The sequence below is a fragment of the Chlamydotis macqueenii genome, chromosome 3 (assembly GCF_036417535.1).
Source record: "Chlamydotis macqueenii isolate bChlMac1 chromosome 3, bChlMac1.mat, whole genome shotgun sequence".
Taxonomy (NCBI): domain Eukaryota; kingdom Metazoa; phylum Chordata; class Aves; order Otidiformes; family Otididae; genus Chlamydotis; species Chlamydotis macqueenii.
The window spans coordinates 66,294,983-66,317,128 of record NC_141558.1 but is presented as its reverse complement, the minus strand read 5'-3'; the positions used below and the strand labels follow the sequence as shown (position 1 = coordinate 66,317,128).

The 22,146-nt window shown below is 54.4% G+C and overlaps 2 protein-coding genes across 4 annotated transcripts in view; one reads left to right on the top strand and one right to left on the bottom strand.

The window, feature by feature from the left end:
* The first annotated feature begins 3 nt into the window (after positions 1–3).
* PYGB (glycogen phosphorylase B) lies at positions 4–18,507 on the top strand. Its single transcript, XM_086745137.1, has 20 exons — positions 4–283; positions 2,473–2,574; positions 4,484–4,562; positions 5,910–6,013; positions 7,329–7,460; positions 10,046–10,157; positions 11,233–11,315; positions 12,134–12,277; positions 12,572–12,664; positions 12,792–12,938; positions 13,069–13,232; positions 13,565–13,679; positions 14,439–14,540; positions 14,680–14,827; positions 15,339–15,397; positions 15,717–15,858; positions 16,205–16,412; positions 16,834–16,968; positions 17,162–17,228; positions 17,490–18,507. The coding sequence occupies exons 1-20, from the start codon at positions 41–43 to the stop codon at positions 17,640–17,642; spliced, it is 2,532 nt and encodes an 843-aa protein (XP_086601263.1). The 5' UTR covers positions 4–40; the 3' UTR covers positions 17,643–18,507.
* A 621-nt stretch (positions 18,508–19,128) lies between these two features.
* The window catches only part of ABHD12 (abhydrolase domain containing 12, lysophospholipase), a 44,574-nt gene continuing 41,556 nt past the window's right edge, over positions 19,129–22,146 (bottom strand). For 2 of the 3 annotated variants that reach the window (XM_086745138.1, XM_086745139.1), the window contains exons 11-13: positions 22,010–22,088; positions 21,603–21,730; positions 19,129–21,104 (exon numbers count right to left, since the gene is read on the bottom strand). In XM_086745138.1, coding sequence (XP_086601264.1) covers positions 21,065–21,104; positions 21,603–21,730; positions 22,010–22,088 — 247 coding nt within the window. In that variant the 3' untranslated portion in view covers positions 19,129–21,064. Of the gene's footprint in view, positions 21,105–21,602; positions 21,785–22,009; positions 22,089–22,146 lie in introns of those variants that run through there. The other variant, XM_086745140.1, reaches the window with a different exon arrangement.

The following is a 22,146-nucleotide window of genomic DNA, read 5'->3' as shown; positions in this document are numbered from 1 at the left end:
GCAGCGGCGGCGGCAGCAGCGGCCGGGCGGCGCTGGGGGGATGGCGGTGCCGCTGAGCGATGGGGAGCGGCGGAAGCAGATCAGCGTGCGGGGGATCGCGGGGCTGGGGGACGTGGCGGAGGTGCGGAAGAGCTTCAATCGGCACCTCCACTTCACCCTGGTCAAGGACCGCAACGTCGCCACCCCCCGCGATTACTTCTTCGCGCTGGCCCACACCGTGCGCGACCACCTGGTGGGGCGCTGGATCCGCACCCAGCAGCACTACTACGAGCGGGACCCCAAGGTGAGACCCCCGCCGGCCCCGCGGGTGTCTCCGCGTCCCCCTCCTGGTGTCGCCGCGGACGTGGCCCCTTGGGCGTCGCCGCGGCCCTGCCCTTCCCGCACCTCACCGCGGCTTCGTCCCCATGGGCGCTGCCACGGCCGTGCCCGTCGTGTGCACCCTGCTGTGGCCGTGTCTCCACGGACATCGCCGCGGCCGTGTCCCTCGTGTGCACCTTACCGTGGCCGAGGCCCTCACACACCTCACCGTGAGCATTGCCGTGGCCGTCTCCGTTGCGTGCACCTCACCGTGGCTGCGTCTTGCCCCAGCCGTGTCCCGCACACACATCTTGCCGTGGCTGCGTCCCCGTGGGCACTGCATCATGCAAGTTTGCTGCGGCCGTGTCCCCGCAAGCTTCTTTGCAGGCCTGTCCTGATGAGCAACGAGCCTTGTTGCAGCCGTCTGCCCCCTCGGGCGTCCCCACAACTGCGACCCCCTGTACCTCGTTGCAGCCGTGTCTCCTGTGATCCCCCTGTGAGTGTGTCCTCACACAAGCCTTGCTGCTGCCAGCTCCTCTGCACACTTCTCCACAGCCAAGTCCTGCACTTGCACCACCACGGTGGTGTCCCCTGTGGGCCTCATCACCTCCATGGCTCAGCACATGCCTCGGCACAGCTGTGTTCTGGCTTCACTCCTACAGAACCCACAGGATGCTCGGCTTCAAGGCTGGAGAGGAGTTTCTGGTCTCGTGCAACCAGATGAGCTCTCCCAGGTCACCAAACCCTGGAGAGCTGGGTTCCTGGGGAACTCAGCCTATGCCCTCCTCTCCTCCCCACGTGTCGAGTCAGGTCGACGATGCTGAAGGTGTTTGGGGCTGCAGGATTCAGCCTTAATCCTTTTGAATTAAGACCCAATCCAGGACTTGGCTGGAGAGCCCCAGAGGGCAGGTGTGTACTGGAGAAGGCACGTACCTTCCTAGCACTCAGGCAGCTGCCTCCTCGCCTCAGCTCTTTTCTTGGGGTTGTGAATATTGCCTTGACACAAGAAACAAACTGCACTTTCACGCCGGCATGGCTGCACACAGGCTGGGAGTTACACCGGTGTGTTGAGCTCTCCCTTTTATCCTTACTCAAACAAATGCGCTCTGATCCGTATTGCTGCACCGACAGAAGGGATTGTGCGGATCCCATCAAGGCTAAGAGGAGCTTGCAGTGGTTTTGCTTACTGTCCCCTGCGCTTAGATTCCCACCAGAAACACGTCCCTGCGGGAGGCTGAAAGGAGCAATTTCTGCAACTGTGCAATGTTTTCGGTCTTTCCACTGAGCCCCGAGGAACAGACAAACCCTTTCAGACTCCGAGCAGAGGTGGCAGAGCTCTGGTAATCCCGCTGATAAGCGGGGAAGGATCCCAGCCACAAAGGAAAGAGATGCAAGGGGACGCATGATTTAGTCAGGCTGTTGCTCTGTTTAAAAATTCCTGTTTATTTATAAAAATACCGATAGCGATAAATCTGAGCGAGGGCAAAAGTTTGCACAGCCTGCTTCTCATCCGACAAACAGGCTTTCGTTAGCATTCGCGGCACAGGCGCAGCCTCTGTGAAGCTTGGAAGGTCGCTGCAGAGCAGCCTGTCTTGCCCGGTGGTGCCGGGAACTCTGCCACCCGTGGGACAGTTTATTTGTTCAGCGGGGTGACGTGTGTGCGTGAAAACTCGCTGCGGGGGGGGGGACAGGAGGGACCTGTGTGAAAGGGGCGCTGGAAAATCACTAGCGGGAAGGGGGCCTGGCCCCGAGCCCGGCTGGGGTGCACGGGGCGAGAGGCTTGCTCTGGCTTTCAGCGGGCTCTAGATCAGCTCCGGTTCAGCGTGGGGAAAACTTTAAAAGCCCAGCATAAGCGTCACAGTGTATAAATACACCGTTCAGCATCCTAGATAATTCTTGCCCCAAGTTAATTAGGGAAACACTTAACAGGCAACGAGATTTTTTCTATAGAAGGCTGTTGGCAGGGAGACACGCAGCGGAGGGTTTGGCTGGCGTCCCACGTGAGATCCTTCAGACAAACAAACTGTGGTGCGTGGTGTTCAGGGGCAGGCGCCAAGAGCTGGTTTGGGAAGATGTTCCTACTCTGGAACTGCTTGGGTCTGCTCTTAATTTTAAGTGATTTTGGTGAAAGCAAAGTGCTGTGCTGTGTGTAAGCATCTTGCTTTGCCTCCCCAGCGCATTTACTACCTGTCCCTGGAGTTCTACATGGGCCGCACTCTGCAGAACACCATGGTGAACCTGGGCCTGCAGAACGCCTGCGACGAAGCTATTTACCAGGTGAAGTCTTGAGGGTGCCGGGATTCCCCTGAGAAACTGGCCAAACTTTTCCACGCAGAGGGCTGGGTATCTTTATTTCTCAGGACTTCCTCCGAAGCATGTGTTATTTTGACAAAACAAGCAAGCCTTGGCTCTTCATTAGTGTTTTTCATCCCCTAGAGAAGACCATGGGGGGACTTGGGGGTTCTGTGAGATATGGAGTATGGTTTTCTCAAACCACCGTTTTCCTGTAGTGGCTGGGAAAATCCAGAAGAGTAAACAGAAAGCAACACTCAGTATCCCAAAAGACTGGGGAGTCCCAGGCTGCAAATAGCTTTTTTTTCCAAATAGCTAGGAGAGATGATGGCTCATCATGGGAGATGTGTCTAATGGGGGAAGCGGGGCCGGAAGGGGAAACTGGAGCACCAAAACACCAACTCACAGTTCATACATGCAGGTACACAAGGCACCGCAGCAGTGCTGCCAGATACAGGTGAATCACTGGGAGGGAATAAAGGGGGAAATCGTTTGCTTGAATTAAAATGTCATTGCATGAGTTCAAACTGGAAAAAAACAGCTGAGTGCCACCAAGGCAATCACAAATGCAAGGCCATGGTTTCTTAGGCTTGCAGCCACCTCTGCAGCAGGACAGCGACCTTTTTGACAGAGTATGAGTTTTCAGGCTTCCTCACCCAAAAGCTTTATTTTCCCCCTTCCCCTTTGCCCTCCCTGACCCCGGATTGATCCATGTTACCCATTCTAACAGAAGTTGGGGTCTGTTGCTGTCTGACAAAATGAGGCACTGCAATTGCTGTTGAAACGTCCTGGCCAGCACTTTCCCTGCCAAGGGACGGGAAGGGATTTCAGGGAGGGACCTGACACGTTTCCTCTCTGAGGTATTGTGCCTCGCAGAGCAGGCTGGGTTTTTTTCAGGAAGGATCCTCAAATCCCTTTGCAAGGTATTTTCCACGTGCTGATTTGGCCCAATGTGCGAGCCGAGACTTCCTTTCCTGTAGCCTCTGACATGTGGAGCTCGTCATGGCCAGTGGCCAGCTGGGACAGGAGGTCTCGTATCTCGCGTGGCTCTGTCACTTCGAGAACTGGCCCTGTTTTTTGTGACTCCGTCACACTGCGCATAAGCTTTCCCAGCTTGTGGTTGCAGACCGCTGAAGCGCTGGGAGAGCGGTTCGGGGAGCAGCCATGATGTCGGCCTGGCTCCCTGCTGTCCCCCCTGGCCCAAAGGTGAGATGCTGCTGCCCTCCGAGAGGCAGCATCTCTTGACTCCTGGAGAGTCCTTGCTGCTGGCACGCTTAGCCTTCAGCCAGCAGCAGCCCCCGGGCCAGAGGACAAATGGCCCGAGAGATGCAGCAGAGGAGACAACTGCTTCTGGCCATGGACTCCCGCCAAGGAGCTCAGCGTCAGGCTGGGCAGGATGCGGGAAGGCATGGAGCGTAATGGCGAACGCTGCAGTAACCCGCTGCCAGTGTGGCCGTGCCCTTCCTCAAGGACCTGGTGGGTGTAAGCAGAGGGGCAGCGCATGTACCCCGGCAGGATTTGGCAGTCTCTTGCGTGCCAGCTTCACCGTTTGCCCTCCTGTCTCCAGCAGCGAGTTTGGTGGAAGGCCCTCCTGGCATGAGGGTCTGCCAGGAGATGAGTGTTTTGTTTGAAGTCTCTAAGGAAACCTAGTTCATGGGAAAGTGATGTTTGATCATGGGCTAAATTGTTTTCCAATTAATTTTACTGCCTGGGGACCAGAGGCTGGTGCAATGTTTTGTGGGGTGGGGAGGGTGGGGGCATGCAGAGACCTCCACGAGTTTAGTTTCCCGTGATGTGGGTTGTTTTGGGATCTATGTTTTCCCTCCTTGGAGAGCAGCCCCGGGGCATGGGCTTCGAGTGCTGACGTGCTCTGCTGTGGCTCTGTCCTCAATAGCTGGGTCTGGACTTGGAGGAGCTGGAAGAAATTGAAGAAGACGCTGGGCTGGGAAATGGAGGCCTGGGCCGCCTGGCAGGTAATGTGGGGAGAGGGGAGCCCCCTCCTTGTGCAGAGCGCACGGGGACTGAGGGTGGCCTGTCTGGAGATTGTCGCATCCTCATTGCCTGTACTGCAGCGGGACGGCATGCAGACCTCAGCCCACATCCGCCCCACAGCCCTTCAGCAGTGCAGTGCCCTCCTGCCTGCTCCTGCCTGGCCACGAGCCCCCTCCCCAGTGAGAGCAGCCGGGAGATGCAGTTGTGTAGTCAGCAGCACAGCAGACGGGGCTGCAGCTGAAAGAGGCTGTCTGGAGCTTTTCTTCTCACCTCCCTGTGAAATCTCTCACTTTTCAGAGTGGAAAGACTTTTCACGTAGGCAGACTGCTGGCTGCTATTTCAGTCTGCCTGTCCCACGGGACTGCTGGAGACGAGAGCTCCCTGATGCGGAGGAAATGCCAGGGCCAATCTCTAGCAGAGCTGCCCCGGACTGAGGGCTGGACGGGTTTGCTTTGAACATGATGCTCCATGCGAAGTAGCTGGTGGAGCAGTGAGTCGGGGTCAGAGGCCCTGTTTTACCAGGCAGGCTGGCTTATAGCAAAGTGTGGGCATCTCAGGCAAGTGTAGAAGAGCTCTTACTGTGACAAGGTTGGATTTGGATTTTTGGTCACCTGTCCTTATCACCAACAACTTTGGGGTGTTCATGGTGGCTCAGCAGGAGGTGCATAGGGTCCTGCTGCAGGCTGTCCCCTCTGTCCCTTCTGCACACAGATTTCCTCTGGGTAATAAATGTTTCCAGCAGCACTGGCTGTGGCAGCTCCACGCCCTCGTGCATAGTATGCTGTAGCAGGTCTAGTGAACGAGAGGTGATTCCCCAGCATAAGAAGGACATGGACCTCTTGGAGAGGGTCCAGAGGAGGGCCATGAAGATGATCAGAGGGCTGGAGCACCTCTCCTATGAGGACAGGCTGAGAGAGTTGGGGCTGTTCAGTCTGGAGAAGAGAAGGCTCCGGGGAGACCTTATAGCAGCCTTCAAGTACCTAAAGGGGGCCTACAGGAAAGATGGGGAGAAACTCTTCAGGAGAGCCTGTTATGATAGGACAAGGGATAATGGTTTTGAAATAGAGGGAGGTAGATTCAGACTGGATATAAGGAAGAAATTTTTTACAGTGAGAGTGGTGGAACACTGGAGCAGGTTGCCCAGAGAGGTGGTGGATGCCCCATCCCTGAAAACATTCAAGGCCAGGTTGGATGAGGCTCTGATCTGGTTGGAAATGTCCCTGCTCCTTGCAGGGGGGTTGGACTAGGTGACCTTTAAAGGTCCCTTCCAACCCAAACCATTCTATGATTCTATGTACTTGCAGCATGACCATGCTTTGCTCTTTCAGCTTGCTTCCTGGACTCCATGGCCACGCTGGGGCTGGCGGCATATGGTTACGGGATCCGCTATGAGTTTGGTATCTTCAATCAGAAGATTGTCGATGGCTGGCAGGTACATTGGCACACTCAAGTCGCCCTTTCTCCTTCTGTTTCATGCTGCGGTGGCTGCCTCTGCCTGTGGACAAGGCCTGGCCCCACAAAGAGCCCTGCAATGCCTTGGGCTGTTGGTAAACCGGGTGTTTGAGCCCATCGCCTGGTGCCAGCTGGGCTGTCGTTTCCTACTGCTTGTGCTAACCCTAGGGCTCTGACTGCCTGAGGAAAAAGAAATGGTGAGGGTGGTGGGGTGCACCTGTGATATGTGCAAGCTCATCCCTGCTGGCAAGATGGCATTGGAGCTGAGCCCACGGGTCACGGCTGGGACCAGAGGTCTCCCTGCCCGGGGCTCCACAGCACAGCTGCAACAACCCGAGAGTCCCATCCAGCCTGGCAGTGAGCGGGCAAGGATGGGGATGGGCCTACACACCGAATGAAGATGCCTGGGTAGAGGATGAATGGAACATGTGCAAGGGCCTTGGGGTGCTGCTGCTCCTGCAGGTTCGCTCGGAGATTGGCAGTGGGGGCTTAGACAGGGACCCTCCTGTAGCATTAATGATCATAGCACTTTGCAAGTGAAAATAACCTAAAAACTGCCCCAGCTGGCAGTTTTCCCCAGTGCATGTGTGGAAATGGTTTCCATTAAGAGACTTGCCTTGCTTCTGGGCATAAAGGACCTTTTTTACCCTTAAAATAGCTCTCCATAAGTCAGGAAGGGTGAGAGGTTTGAGGTTGTTTTTTTCCTCCTTCGCCACAAAGAAGCAGCAGTGCGAGGCCCTATAAATGTGAAAACGAGGGGAAAAAAGCATCCACTGTCATTGGCTTAATGTAACTTAAAAAAGAACAGGGGTGGTGGTGATACTGGGTTGTGGCTGTCTTAACTTCAGTCCTGTTGGTGCTATTATGAGAAGAGGGGAGAAGTCCTCTCTGGGTGAGGGCAGAGCGGTCAGCAAAACCTGGGTTACAGGGGGCAGTTTGTGGCCAGGAAGAGCAGCGATGTGCTTCTAGGGAACCACATCCCACAGAGTCCCACTATCATGGTCAAACTGGATGTAAAGCCCTTGGGACAGAGTGAGCACAGGGGTCTGTGCAGTTTGGATGGTTTAAACCTGTACAGCTCTGCAAAGCCCATAGAGGCTGATTTATTTATACCAGCTGGGATGTAGTCATCCTTGTTTCGAAGAGCCCAGCTGTCCTCTAGAGGCCTCTGCCTATCCATTTTTAAAGCCAGCTTACTAAAGCTTTGCTTTTAAGCTGGCCTCGCTTTGGAGAGCCTGGTTTAGCCTTCGCTTGGAGGCACAAGCCATCACTTGAACCCCATTTACCTCTTGCAGGTGGAGGAGGCCGATGACTGGCTGCGCTACGGCAACCCCTGGGAGAAAGCTCGCCCAGAGTACATGCTCCCCGTGCACTTCTACGGCCGTGTGGATCACACCCCCGAGGGTGTGAAGTGGGTTGACACCCAGGTACCAACATTTCTCTCCGTGCTGAACTCGGGGAGGGCGGGCCAGGGTAGTGTGCAGGGGGAGACTCTACAGCAGCAGCAGGATTTGGGGAAAAAGAGGGATGATACTCAGTCACAGTTGTAACTTCAGATCAGCTGAGGCCTCCTTCTCTACTGATCTCCATTGTGAAGCCCCACAGTCTTGCATGGATGTAGGTCGGAGGAGGACTGTATCCCTGGCAGCTGTGCTAGGTGCCTTCCATGCTGCTCCTGGCTGCCACTCACTCAAACCCAGTGGTTTTGGGGATGGTTCTGGCACTGCTGCTGTGGGTGGAGATTTGTCTCGTGGGGTGGCCACAGAGCAATCCTGTGGGTGTTTAACTCCCGTGAGCAGAGTGAGTTCCTCTTTCCCAGACCTGCCTGATGGGTGGAGTGCTGTCAGGGGAGGCTGGCGGCATGGTTTCAAGTCTCCGGTCTGTCTGGAGGCCTTGTTTTGTAGCATCGTGGAGAGCAAACCCTTCTTCAGCCTCCCACAGCTGGGGAGGTAACGCTGTGCTTCAGGAGCACGTGCCTGCTCAGAGCACAAGCTGCTGCATCGTAAATGCATTCCAGTCTGACAGCTGAGGAAGGCAAGCTTTAAAGAGGCACAGATTTATTAAAAGGATTGAACATGTTTCAGCCTCTCCTGTCTAAGCACTGCCCAGGATGGAGGAAGGAATTTCTCTGGGATTCAGGGACATGACCCAGCCTTGTTCCCATGATGTTGAAGGGTCTCTCAGCCTGGTGAGCCAGCTCTGTCCATCTGAGGAGCACACAGTCATAAAGCCAAGGCATTCTCTTCAGCACCAAAAACTGAAGCTCAGTTGCAGAATCACCTGAGCCCACTCAGAGGAGAAATAAACCAGGTCCTTTTCCAGGGACCCTGGTTCTCAAAGGCTGTGCAGTGGCCCAGGCTGTTCCCAGGACACCCACAGTGCAGGGGTTCAACACCCCAGCCCTGTGAACAGAGCTGTCTGGGGAAGCAGACATCCACCCGGGGACCGAGTGCCATTGCTTTTCAATGGGCTTCTCTTCTGACCCCGGTGGCAGTCCGGGGTTTCAGGGATCCCAAGCAGTGCAGTGGAAACACTGCGTCCTACCAGGAGGTGAATTTTTAGATAGTGCCGTTAAAAGAACAAGTTGGAAAGGCTCAAAAAAGCTGAAGATGCAATCTCCAAATATAGCATCGCTCAGTACATGTGATGCGTGCCCCAGTCCCGTGGCTCAGGCAGGGCAAGCTTTTTGCCTGCTTCCATCTTCGGAGCTGGTAGTAGCAGCTTTCAGAGCCTGAGCCCTTGCTGGTTTTCCCCAGAGGGGAGGTATTGCTGACGCCAGCACGAAGAGGCTGTTCAGAGCCAACGTGCTGATCTGCCTGGGTTTTCCCTGCCCTGTGAGCACAGCTCCTTCAGTTCTCTGCTGCCTCTCACATCTTTGTGTGGGGACAGCCCCTGGCCGCTGGGCTGCCATGCCGGTACGCGCTGACTTGCTCAGGAGGATGCTGGCTCCTTTTGCCAGTGTCAGAGAGGCGGCCCAGGCTCTGTGCTGCAGGATCAGGGCCTTGCTCTGCCCTGATGCATCCGCATGGAGGGGTGCAGATGTTGGTGCGGCTGTGAGCTGGAGCGCACAAGCTTGGAAGCACACCCATGCCTTGCCTGGCTAGCGTAAGCTGAGGTGTGAGCCCCAGTGTTACTCCCTGTAGCCGTGAGTGCAGCATCCTGACACCTCAGCGTCAGCTGTAGACTGCACAGATAGTTTTGCACTCATGTTCTGTTTGGGTGCTGGAGATCTGAGTGGATTTTCCCAGACAGGTTCCATGAACTTAGATATTAGGAAAAAATTTTTTACACTGAGGGTTGTAGAACACTGGAACAGGTTGCTCAGAGAGGTGGTGGATGCCTCTTCACTGAAAACGTTCAAGGCCAGGTTGGATGAGGCTCTGGGCAACCTGATCTGGTTGGAGATGTCCCTGCTCCTTGCAGGGGGGTTGAACTAGATGACCTTTGAAGGTCCCTTCCAACCCTAACCATTCTATGTTTCTATGAATCTTGACCATTGAGTGAATTGCTCTGGGAATGGTGCTGTGGTGGTCAGATTTGGTCCTGGCAGGCTGCAGGATTCAGGCTGTGAAGTTTATCCCAGAAGGAAACACAAAGGTCCCAGCTACCCTGGCCCTGCCCCAGCAGAGACAGAATTGCAGAATTGCAGCTAAGGATGCTTGCAGTGCTCTGGTGAACAACTAATAGGTACACCAGTTGGTATAGGGAGGTCAGAAGGTTGCTTACACCTCTCTTTTACATTTCGTTGGTGGGCTTGTAACTCCACTTTATCAGTAAAGCTCCAGACAGCTCTACTTCTCCTATTAATGCTTTGCCAGTGGGTGCTGGAAGTGCCCGTGATAGCAGGGAAGTCTGTGAAGCTCAGCACCTGTGTTTTAGTGAGGTGAGATCCTTACCATACCCAAGAGTTGTCTGTGTCCTCTGGATTCTTCCTGTAGAGGTTTCAGGCTCTTTCCCACCTTCCCTGAGGCCACCATGCTGCTAATCAGAGGGGAATACTGTTGTTTTGCAGGTTGTCCTTGCTATGCCTTATGACACACCCGTGCCAGGATACAAGAACAACACTGTGAACACCATGAGGCTGTGGTCTGCAAAAGCGCCCAATGACTTTAACCTCCAAGAGTGTAAGTGCTGTCCCTCCACTGCTGCTCTTCTGGCCAGGCTGGGACATGGTTATTCGCGTGTGCATAGCACCTAGCACAGCACTCCCCATCTGGCCTGCTTTGTCCTCCTGGCCACCTCCAAAACACAGCACTGTGTGCACATCCATGGATCACGCTACCTCCTACCACTTCCAAGCCTTCGTGCACCAGGACACCCATCTGTCTGCCTTCCTGCCTTCATGCTTATCATGCTCTCAAAACCCACCCTGTGCCTTTCTGAAGGGACAGACCACCTGCCTCTGCTTTGCCCACATCACCAAATCAGCTGCAAACCCACACTTGCCATGGAGGGTCCTTTCTGTGGAGCATTGTTCCTTCATGCTGAAGGAAAAGAGCAGCACAGACCACCTGACTGCTGGTTTCCTTCGGGTCTATGTGGGACCTCTCTGGGGCGTTTTTTCAGGCTGAAGAGCAGACACAGGGCAACTAACACAACAAATGTCAGTGCTAGGCTGTTACAGAAGGGGAAGGCTTTAGGCCAGGCTGGTTTGATTCATTCTTCCCTACTGGCGAGCGCAGAGAGGTGTGTGTCCAAGCAGCCCTGCCAGAAGAACTTGTGTGGGACAAGGGGTGATGGCTCTCGAGTCCTCGTAATGTCTCCTCAATTATTAATTGGCAGCTGCGAGCTGGGTTTCAGATGAGCCTTTTGTACTCTTCAGCTGAGTGTGGTTGCAGTCTTTGTGCTCCTTTGCCCTGCCCCATTTCTCCCTAGTCCTTAAGCGAGATGTCCGGTTACTTGCTTCCTTTTTTTGCCTTCTCTGGCTGCTATCTGTCTTCAGTTTCTGTCTGTCCTTCCTGATATGTGTGTCTGGAAAAACCACATGGGGATGTGCCTTTCTCTTATCCTACTTCCTCCTGTCTCTCTGGTGCCTTTCACACATGTACATTCCCATGCGTATTTCATTAATACCAGCCTGAACGTTCCTGTTACGAATCTCTCTGTGAGAGAAGAGGGAAAGCCCTTCAGGGCTGGAGGGGGCGCTGCCTGAATCTCTACAGCTGCTGCAGTGCTGTGTGTATTTCTCTCTCGCTGCAGTCAACGTGGGTGACTACATCGAGGCGGTGTTGGACAGAAACCTGGCAGAAAACATATCCAGAGTCCTGTACCCAAATGACAACGTGAGTGACTCCCTTGCCTCACTTTCCTGCTGCTCGGGATCGTCTTGCGTGTAGTTGTATCACCTTGTTTGCAAGCACGAGAAGGTCATGGCCACCTGATGTTTGTTGTTCTGGTTTAAGGATTTTTAATGGAGTGTAATTCTCAGTGAACAGACACAGCTCTGCTGGCTCCAGAGAGTCTCTGCTGACTGATGGCAGCTGAGAGTCTGGCCTATGTTGTACAGCTGCTGTGTTCCCTGCTGCATTCCGACCCCAGTTCAAGAGATTTCTCACTGCAGGGACTGTCCCAGGCCATGTGTGCACCAGATCCAAAAGGGAAGAGCCCTCACTGCCTAGTCATGGATTAGCATCTGTGCTGGAGAAGTTAATCTCCTGCACTTTACCCCCACCCTCTCATTCTTGCTGGTGTTTTACAATAGACCAGCGTGATGTGTAGTGTGCATGGGCAGTAGCTGGTGTGTTCAGCGATGCTGTCTCGTGGCTGTTGCATGGAGTCCAAAATCCTTGGTCCAGAAATCCTCCAAAGGGTCTTGCAGTGAGAGAGGGAGCTGAGCTTCCTCCGTAGAAGTAGCGTGGATGTGGCAGGTTCTGTTGCCCTCTGGAGGCAGCTGTTTGGGATGCCGAGCCCCTTGTTGGCTCCTACAGCTGCTGCCCCACAGAGGCAGCGTGAGAAACATTCGCATTTGCCCTGATGAGGTGCTGAACCTGTGAGGCCTGTTGGGAAGCCCATCAGCGTGGACAGAAGCATCTCCAGGAGTTTGGCTGCCAGCTGGGGATGGCAGCTGCAGCACTGATGGCTGTGGTCCTCCCACTTGCAGTTCTTTGAAGGCAAGGAGCTGCGGCTGAAACAGGAGTACTTTGTGGTGGCTGCTACCCTCCAGGACATCATCCGCCGCTTTAAGTCCTCCAAATTTGGCTGTCGAGACCCTGTGAGAACATGCTTTGAAACCTTCCCAGACAAGGTGAGTTTGCGGGCAGAGAGGGTCTGGCGGGTGTTTCAGCCTGAGCAGAATGCTCAGGACGAGGTGGGGGGTGTGTATACAAAGACCCTGGTGATTTGGGTTGGAAAACAGGTGAACCCAGTTCACCTAACCCTAACCCAGGGAAAAATTTGCAGTTTGGAGCAAAACTTCTGTTTCTGGCTGCTCTGTCTGTTTCTGGGATGTGTGCCATAAGAACAGGCTTGGGGCTGACCTGCAGCACACTGTCCCAGTCCTATCCCTGCCAGGTCTGAGCCCAGCGAGTCTGTGTTGCAGGTGGCGATCCAGCTAAATGACACCCACCCTGCCCTGTCCATCCCAGAGCTCATGCGGATCCTGGTGGATGTGGAGAAAGTGGATTGGGACAAGGTAAGCGGAGCTGGGAGGTCCATGCTGAACCTTGCAGGGGGAAGAGCTGCTGTCCCATCCTCAGGTGGGGTTTCCTTTCCCCTCCTGGTCTGGGCACACGCGTGTTAACCTGCTGTCTGCAACACAGGCCTGGGAGATCACGAGACGGACCTGTGCCTACACAAACCACACTGTGCTGCCTGAAGCCCTGGAGCGCTGGCCGGTCTCCATGTTTGAAAAGCTGCTGCCACGTCACCTAGAGATCATTTACGCCCTCAACCAAATGCATCTGGACGTAAGGAACAGGGCTGGTCACAGGCTGTGGGAACTCTGGGGTTCTTGATCTGGGTGCCTTTTGCACGGGAATGTTCCTAAGCCCTGTGGCTGGGTGGCTAATGTCCCTCTTTCTCCTTGCCTGTCTGCAGCGGGTGGCAGCTCTCTACCCAGGGGACATTGACCGTCTCCGGAGGATGTCGGTGATCGAGGAGGGAGACTGCAAACGCATTAACATGGCGCACCTCTGTGTGATTGGCTCCCACGCGGTCAACGGCGTGGCCCGCATCCACTCGGACATTGTGAAGAACACCGTGTGAGTTGGGGGACCCCCAAGGCACACACCCTCTCTGCTCGCTGGGCTGTGCCTGCAGGCCTGGAGGGGCCAGCTGGAGCCATCAGGCAGCGAGGTCTGCTTTGGTTGCCCTGCTGGGCATGGCAGGCTGGGGAGATGGCCTCATCTCCCATCAGAACTGGTGAAACCCTTGGCGTTACGGCTGAGGAAGGGGGCGAGAGGCAGCGTAAGGGGTTCACGCCTGTTACAGGGAGATCCAGAGAGACTGCCTTGAGTCAGGAGCACAGACAGTGGGGGGGCCCAGCTGAAGCTCTGGGTGATGGTGGGTGGCTCAGACCTCCCTGGTATTCCAGGTTCAAGGATTTCTATGAGCTGGAACCGGAGAAGTTTCAGAACAAGACAAATGGGATTACGCCGAGGCGCTGGCTCCTGCTGTGCAACCCGGGGCTGGCGGACGTTATTGCTGAGGTGAGTTGCAAGCATCTGGAGTGAGAGGGCTGAGCATGATCTGTTTGCTTCTCATCACCTCTTGGTGTGGTCTGACTGGACCTGAGGCTGATGCGTGGTGGGCGCAAGTGAGGACAGCCTGGGAGGAGCACCCCTGTTGCACATGTAGGTGTGAGATTGGCTGGGCTTTAAAGTCAGTGATGAAGAGTTGGCCAAAAAAGTTGCAGAAATTTGGACCTGGTTCCCTGCACTCACAGTGCCTACACACAGCCTGTCAGGCAGTACCACGCTGTGCATGGTTTACCTGCAAAAGCATTCAGCTTCACCAGTACAAAGAAGCTCCCTTGGAGCTCCAGCCCAGTTCTGTCTCATTTGTTTTCTAAGCCCTTTAGCACAGATTTTTATTCTTTTTTGTTTCATACTGCAACATGCCTTAGCTGAATAACATCCTGCAATTAACTGTATCTTTATGTCCTGCCCATCCATTTCTCCGGCTGCCAGGAGGCCTTGGTGCATGTGCACACATCCTCCCTCTAAAGCTCCCAGAGAGCGAGCGACAGACACTTGTTTGGGTTTTTGGAAGTGCCCTGTTTCCCCTGTACCTTTGGGCTCCCTGCTGAAAGAGGGAAGTAACCTTGCCATACCTGTGTTCCTTTTCTTGGCCAGAGTGCCTCTTCCAGTTCCCAGTGAGACTGTAGCATCTCTGTTGGGGAAGCACGGTTGTGGACGGGGTGAGGTGTCTCACAGGTGGGACATCCCTCTCTTGGTTTGTTCTTTTAGAAAATTGGGGAAGGCTTTATCACAGATCTGAGCCAGCTGAAGAAGCTACTGGATTTCATCAATAACGAGACGTTTATCAGGGATGTGGCAAAAGTCAAGCAGGTAATGTGCGCTGGAGGTGGGATGGTGGGGGAAGAAAGCTAAAGGCACCATGCTCCCAGGAAAATCCCAGCAGCGAATGCTGACTTCTGACGCAAAGCCTGGGGACCCATGCCTGTTCCTCATCAGATTTTCTCACCAGGAGAACAAGTTGAAGTTTGCAGCCTACTTGGAGGAGCAGTACAAGGTCAAGATCAACCCTTCATCCATGTTCGATGTTCAGGTCAAGCGAATCCATGAGTACAAGCGGCAACTGCTGAACTGCCTGCATGCTATCACCCTCTACAACCGTAAGTCAATGGCAAGTGGTGTCCCCCCAGCCCCTTACTGCCAGGGTGCCCATGTAAAAGTATGCCAGCTGGTGGCCAAGGACTCCTGAGCCTCCTGTCACGAGGGGCTTCTCTGCAGGAGGGAAGACAGTGTCTGAAGGGTCATACAGAGCTCTGAGGAAAACCTCACAGCCCATGTCTCCAGCCCAGCTGGGTCCCAGTGCCCAGGTAACTCCCACACCTGTACTGCAGGTGTTAGGACTGGTGCAAGTTAAAACCCCACTGCCCAGTGTACGCTTTGGGCTCCTGCTCATTCCCGAAGGGATGTGCGTCACTGGAGCTCTGCATTGTGCTCTCCGAGAACTTTGCAGCCCATTTTCACCCAGCACAGCTCCGGCAGATGTCTGGTTGGGCTTTGGGGCCCTGCCAGTTTGCTGGGTCCAGGTGATATGGGCTGGGATTCCAGCCCACCTCTGATGCACACCGTAAATTCTGTCCAGTTTCTCTTCAGTGTTATGTCATGCTCTTCCAGGCATCAGAAGTGATCCATCCAAAACCTTTGTGCCCAGGACCATTATGATCGGAGGAAAGGTAACGTGTGTTCCAGGCTCAGTGGGGATGGGGGGAAGGTGCTGTGCCCTCTCTGTGGCTTTGCTGGGCCCGCTGTAGGTTAGCCAGCGTGTGTCTGCTGGTGGGCTCTTCAGGAAACCTCTTATTGGACTAATCAGATTGAGCAAGGCCCCATCACTCTTTCCCTGTGACTCAGGACTACCAGTAGGGTGTTTTTGCTGATCCATGTGAACAGCAGAGGTGAGCCCCAGATTCTCCCCGTGGTGAGGATCCGCCCTGGCACCTGTCATGCTCTCCCCTCCTTAAAAGGCTTCACCATTTCTGGGCTGCTCTTCCTCAGGCAGCCCCTGGCTACCACATGGCCAAGATGATCATCAAACTCATCACGTCTATCGGTGAGGTTGTCAACAACGATCCCTACGTCGGGGACAAGCTCAAGGTCATCTTCCTGGAGAACTACCGAGTATCCTTGGCTGAGAAGGGTATGTCTGATCTTGAGTAAGCACATCTCAGGAGCTGGGCATGTCCCAGCTGAGCCCAGAAACCGGCTGGCCTGAGAGGCTGTCATGGCAGGTCACCTGGGGAAGGGCCTGAGGGCTCTGCACAGGGCAGAAAGCCAGCTTTATGCAGGATTGCCAGCAGCTGCATGGGGTCGTGGCAGGGCTGTTCCCGACCCCAGCTGTGGCCCCAGAGCCATGCTCTTTGGGCTGTGGTTGAGGTCAGCAGGACCACTAACAGATGCCCAGGGTTGTTTTGCTGTCCTGGGCCCAGGTCATGGGGAGCTGCAGCGTGCCAAGGACTAACTCCTACCTCTCTTGCACCCGGCAGTGATCCCAGCAGCGGATCTCTCCCAGCAGATCTCCACAGCCGGCACAGAGGCCTCGGGTACCGGCAACATGAAGTTCATGGTGAATGGGGCCCTCACCATTGGTACCATGGATGGAGCCAATGTAGAGATGGCTGAGGAGGCAGGCGAAGAAAACCTCTTCATCTTCGGCATGCGGGTGGAGGACGTGGAGGCTCTGGATCGCCAAGGGTTGGTGTTGGGGAGAGCCCTATGTGTGCCAGGGCTTGTCAGATGGGGGGACAGGTCCCACTTCTGGCAGGGAGAGCCATGATCTCTGTGAGGGACACTCTGCTCCCTGGGCAAATCTGGAGCAGGAAAAAGCGGAGGAGGCTGGAGGCAGCCTCCACCCTGGGCTGGTCAGTGGCTGGTCCATCAAGGGTGCAGCCCAGGCAGCTCGCTCAGAGCTCAGTAGCTATGAATGGGATGTGAGCCCAGGCACAAAGTATTTCAGGCAGTGGGAGTGGTCTTGGAGCTGCTAGCAGGGTGCTCTGATGGAGCCACAGGACATCCTTGCCTCCACTCCCTGCCCCAGACATGTCCTGCTCTCTGTGTGCTGGGCCCCAGGGGCGAGCACCAGCCCCTACGTACAGCCTGTCTCTGCCGGGCACAGGTACAACGCACGGGAGTACTACGACCGCCTGCCAGAGCTGCGGCAGGCTATCGACCAGATCAGCAGTGGTTTTTTCTCCCCTCGCGACCCCGGTTGCTTCAGGGATGTTGTGAACATGCTCATGTACCATGACAGGTAAGTGCTGGCACGCATCCCCTTCAGTGGGCTGCTCCCAGTTTGCCCAGGCCTCCTTCCCAGCTGGCCTGGGTCTCCCTGTGCGGGGGGCTAAGCCCTGCCTGCCTGCAGGAAGGTGTCTGTGCTGCCCTGCCCTGCCAGGCTGGGACCCCGCAGCAGGCAAACCCAGGCCTTACTCTGCTTTCGGTTTCAGGTTTAAGGTGTTTGCCGACTACGAGGCCTACATTCAATGCCAAGGCCAAGTGGACCAGCTGTTCATGGTAAGAGCTGGGAGAGATGGGGTCCATGGCTGTCGCAGTGCAGGGAGGAGACTGGGGGGAACTAGGATGAGTGTGCTCCTACGGAGCCCTTCTTGCAGACACCACAGCACATGGGCATGGGGCAGGGTGAGGCAGATTTTGCTGCTCCAGCAGCAAAATGCTCAGCCTTTAAACCAACCAACTCTGCGTAGCCAGGGCCCTGCAAGCCGGGATAGAGCCGGGTGAGGGACTGACTGCTGACATTGCCTCTCCTCTTCCCAGGACCCCCGGGAGTGGACCAGGAAAGTCATCAGGAACATTGCGTGCTCGGGGAAGTTCTCCAGTGACAGGACCATCATGGAGTATGCACGGGAGATCTGGGGTGTGGAGCCATCTGCCACAAAAATTCCCCCGCCAAACCTCCCCCGGGATTGATGCAAGCACAGAGGGAAGGAAGAAGGGATGGGTTCCCAGCCCAGGAGGCCTCACCTGCATTTCACCGCCAGTGGGATGGGCTCGGCTCTGTAAAAACAAGGCCTTTCCCTCAGGAGGGCAGAAGGATGCTCTGAGGAGGAGCCCTGACTGAGGAACAGGAGCTGGGGGAGAGGAGAAAGGACCCTATGTTTGTACCCATGTACCCAGCCTGCATGTGCTGCATAGTGCTTTTAGCGAGATGACCACAGATAAGTCTTCCACAGCTGTGCTCTGTGCTTAACAAGGGCTTTCCAACTAAATCCTCCGCTCTCCCCCTGCATGCAGCCTGGCCTGGCCATCTTGACCCTGCCCCAGGAGCAGGTTTAGCCAGCACAGAGCATGTCTTGCATCCTCCTGCCATGGGTCTGCCAGCCTCAAAGCTAGGGGAGGGAGAGGCCACTGTCTAGAGAAGGTGGAGCTGGCTGTTAAACCTGCTGGCCCCCATGCAGGCGCCACAAAAGAGCGACTTCCTTGGCACAGAACTTGCCGTAGCCTCCTCCCACGCCTCTTTGTTAACAAAAAGCCTAGTAACCAAGCCACTCCAGGAATTTTTAGCCTCCATGTCCGCATAGAGGGGGTTGCACCTGCCACTGCCAGCTGGGCCTGTCAGCCCTAAGCAGGCTCTTGGCTATCCAAATACAGCTGTATGTTGGGTGCTACCCAGTGGGGTGAACGTGTATCACATCTCATGTCCCTCCACAGCTGCATTATGCTGCTCCCTGTGTCCCTCTGGTGCTGGGGTCAGAGTTTAACACCCATAGTGCTGCATAGTGCACCAGTACTCCCCTGTGTGACACCAACTCATTAAAACAACCAGAACATCTGCTGCTTTGACTTTGGACTGACTTGTGACAACTGCACACCTGTGGGATCAGGCTGCAACAAGTTCAGACCACAACATCAGAAGCCACACTGGCCTTCCCCAGCTGTGGCTTGATGGGATGTGGTCCCCTGCAGCTGGAATGGTGCTGAGGTGCTGGCACCATCATGGGGACAACATGGCCATGGCAGAAAAGTCAGCCTTGCCAGTGCACGGGGTGTACACGAGGGAGCTGGTACCAGAGGCTGCACTGGGTTAGCTGAGGCCAAAGCCATTTAGCTGCAACCCTGGAGTGTTGACTGTGGGCACTGGGGTGGGGGATTACAGCACTGGGTTTGCCCCGCAAGTGGCACACAGGGCTCCTGTGCTAGAAAGCCCATGGGTAGCTCCCATTTCCCCCCATCCCCAGTGAGGAAGCAGAGCCTTGGCTGCAGCTGGGCCCCTTGGGCTCCAAGAGATCCCCTCACCCAGAGCTGGTAGCAGTCACAAAGACTTGCCCAGTCTCAGCTCTGAGCTCCTCATTCTCCCATGCACAACCCTACTGCAGCCCTGCCACACACCCAGCTGACCTGCCCAACTGACAAAAAAGATCCCCAAAACTGCCAGGTAAAACAGGTGAAGCTGAAATGATCAGCAGTCAATGCTTTTATTAAAAACTACACCACTTTTAGATAAACATTTCAGTTTAAGTTTCCAAGCATATCACTGGCCTACTAACAGGAATGGCGGTGTTAGGATCACCAACACCAGCAGTTCATTTGCTGGACCCTCAGCTCCGTCCCACAGGAGGAAGGTGGCCAGGCAGCCTCCTGCTCAGGCTGCGCTTTGCCTCAAGCTGACTGCCAGCAGCAGCATTAGCTGGAATGTACACATCACTCTCCAAAGCCAAGTAAGTGTTTCTCTTCTGTCAGTGCAATAAATACAAGTGCGTCAAACATAATTTAAGTGGCACAGTTAGCTTATGAGTATCATGGGTCAGAAACCTCGGGGACAACCACGCTATGGCAGAAGAATCTCAGTACAGGAACAAGCTACTGTCTGCTTTGCAACTAGTATGAGCCTGCGGATATAACTTGGATGCATGCTGAGCAGTTTATACTACGCTGTACACCCCTGAACAGACCCTTGCGGCAGCACAATTCACTCTGAGCACTACTGACTAAACCTACACCACCTGGTACTGTCTATACAGACTGACAGGGGGCAGGGCCAGGTCCCCAGCCAGGCACCAGAGTCAGCTTATGACCCTCTCCTGTTTCAGTGCAGAGCAGCCCCTGTTCTAGCTCCAAGCAGGGCAAGGGCATCCCCAGAACCTCTCCCCCTGGGAGTCCACTTCTGCCTCCTGGACAACATGCTCCGACCGTGGCTGTGAGATGGGCTGAGAAGCGCTACTGAAGTGTCTGGGTTGCCCAGAGCACAGGAGAGAGGTGGAGGGAGAGATGGCAGGGGACATCCCAGACTTATTTTTGCAGCTAGAAACCACTGCCTGCTTTTAAGTACAGAGGAACAGAGTAGCCACCAGGAACAAGAAAACCTAACCTAAGGAGTTAAAAGGTAGATGAGGAAAAAAACCCAAAAACAAAACAACAAACCTGCCCTTCCTCACCAAAGGAAGCACATGTCTGGGTGTGTACACAGAACGGAAGACATCCATTCCCGCATCCTGGGCCCACGTTGTTCATGGAAGCGGGTGATAAGCAAAAAGTAATCTCACGTTTTCTGGCTTTACCTCCCATGTTTGCAATTTATCTACATAAGCCACTTCAGTCCTAATGGAAATGCATGTGAGAAGGGCAGGAACTCCACAGAGGATAGCAGGGATGGGAGCAGAAACAATGTTCAGAAGGAAAAGGGCACAGAAAAGATAAAAGGGCACTAACCTCTTCCATTCTATTACGTTTGAAAAGGAAGAACAAAAAAAAAAAAACTTTCATTTTATTTCCAAATGTGTGCAATTAGCCCAACACTTGCAACACATTGTGACTGAAGAGCTAAATAAAAATACCTCTCACCACCTGGATCTTCAGTGTGTCTCTAATTACAGCCACTTAGCAAAAAGGGAAGGCAAAACAAGTACTTCCTAGAAAGAGAACACCTCAAACTCAAGCAAGACGACTGTGGTATGGAGACAAGGCAAAAGCCATTCACCTACAAATGAGTCTCTATGTGATCCAAAACCAGCAGCAGTATTTAAAAGTGAAAGAAACACCCTTGGTCATGACACATGTGTCCTAGGAATGTCTGTCCTCAGCGGTACCACGCTGGATTGGCCAGGCTTTGTTGTGCTTACATTTTTCATGGTTTGGTACCAGCTCCTGGGCTGTTTTCACTCCTCCATCTATGTCAAAAAAGAAGCTGACAACTTCTTTCTTCTGCCATCACAGACGCTGATGCCAGGAGCTGGAGTTGCCAAGGGAACACATCAGGACCGGAGTGGGAATCCCCAACCTCCTCTAGTGCCAGGGATGGAAGAACGGCAGACTAACCCACAGGGAGGGGGGAGGAAAAGGAGAAAGAGGAAGGAAAGAAAGGAAAAATCTCTGTGCTGCCAAGCAGCCAGTCTTCAGTGATGATGCTCTTGTTCAGATTTTCCCAGGAATTCCCTAGGAAAGGAAACAACACAGCAGTGACACTAGGCTCTCCTAGAATCTGGTATAAGCTGCAGCCTGCAGGTCTTCCCATTCCCCTGGCAAATACTAGGGCTCCAGCACTCGCAGCTACAGGGAACAGCACTGAGCTTTGTTCTCACCCATCAGTGGCTCCCACTAGAAGAGGCAAGCAGAAGCAGCTGCTCTGCAAACTCCTCCAGAGCATTCAGCTCAGAGCAGACAAGCCAGAGAGAAGTGCTCCTAGCTGTCTGTGACTCCCCTTCCTAAAACCTGCTTTGCAGGGAGGTGGAGAGCTCTGACTTTGTGCTAAGCCAGCCCCAGATTCTCACCCACTCTGGAGACCAATGGGATTTTCAGAAGAGCTGCCTAATACAGGCGCTTGTAATACGTCTCTCTTGCTCCTGGACACATGTCACAGTGTGCCCCAAAGCCCCAAGCACCAACCCCCACCCACCCCAAGCCTGAGGAGACCCTGGTTAGCTGGGCTGTTACCGCAGTATTCGAGGTAGCTCTGGACTCCTGTAGATGTACTTGTGCCGGTAGCCAAGGTCTGTGTGGAATGGAACAAACTGCACCTTGTAGTCTCGGAAACTCCGTGATGTTGCGGCAATGTTGTAAAGCTGAGTCCAAGGAGAGGCAAGTGAGGGACACGTGTCACTCCAAACCAGTCACCCCTGCCAAACCAGCACCCGTCTCAGGGGTGGGTTATGACCAGCTTTGCTAGCTCTAGCTCCATTCAACTATTGATTTGCCACCCCCAGCATGACAGAATTTGCAGCCCCTTCAGGCTATGCATTTCTACAAACACCTTCCTATTGCTGACTTTTTGTCTAGCTGGGATGACATTCTATCCACACCAGTTCCTCTCACCAGATCAGTTTGCAGAGCCACATGCCTACCTTCTTTCCTAGATGAAATGGTACCACCGGGTCATCCTCAGCATGAAGGATGAGCAGGGAGCAGGAAATGTATTTGACACTGTAAAAGACACAACAATGTCAAAGGCTCAGAGCAATCCCATCACTCTCTAACACCA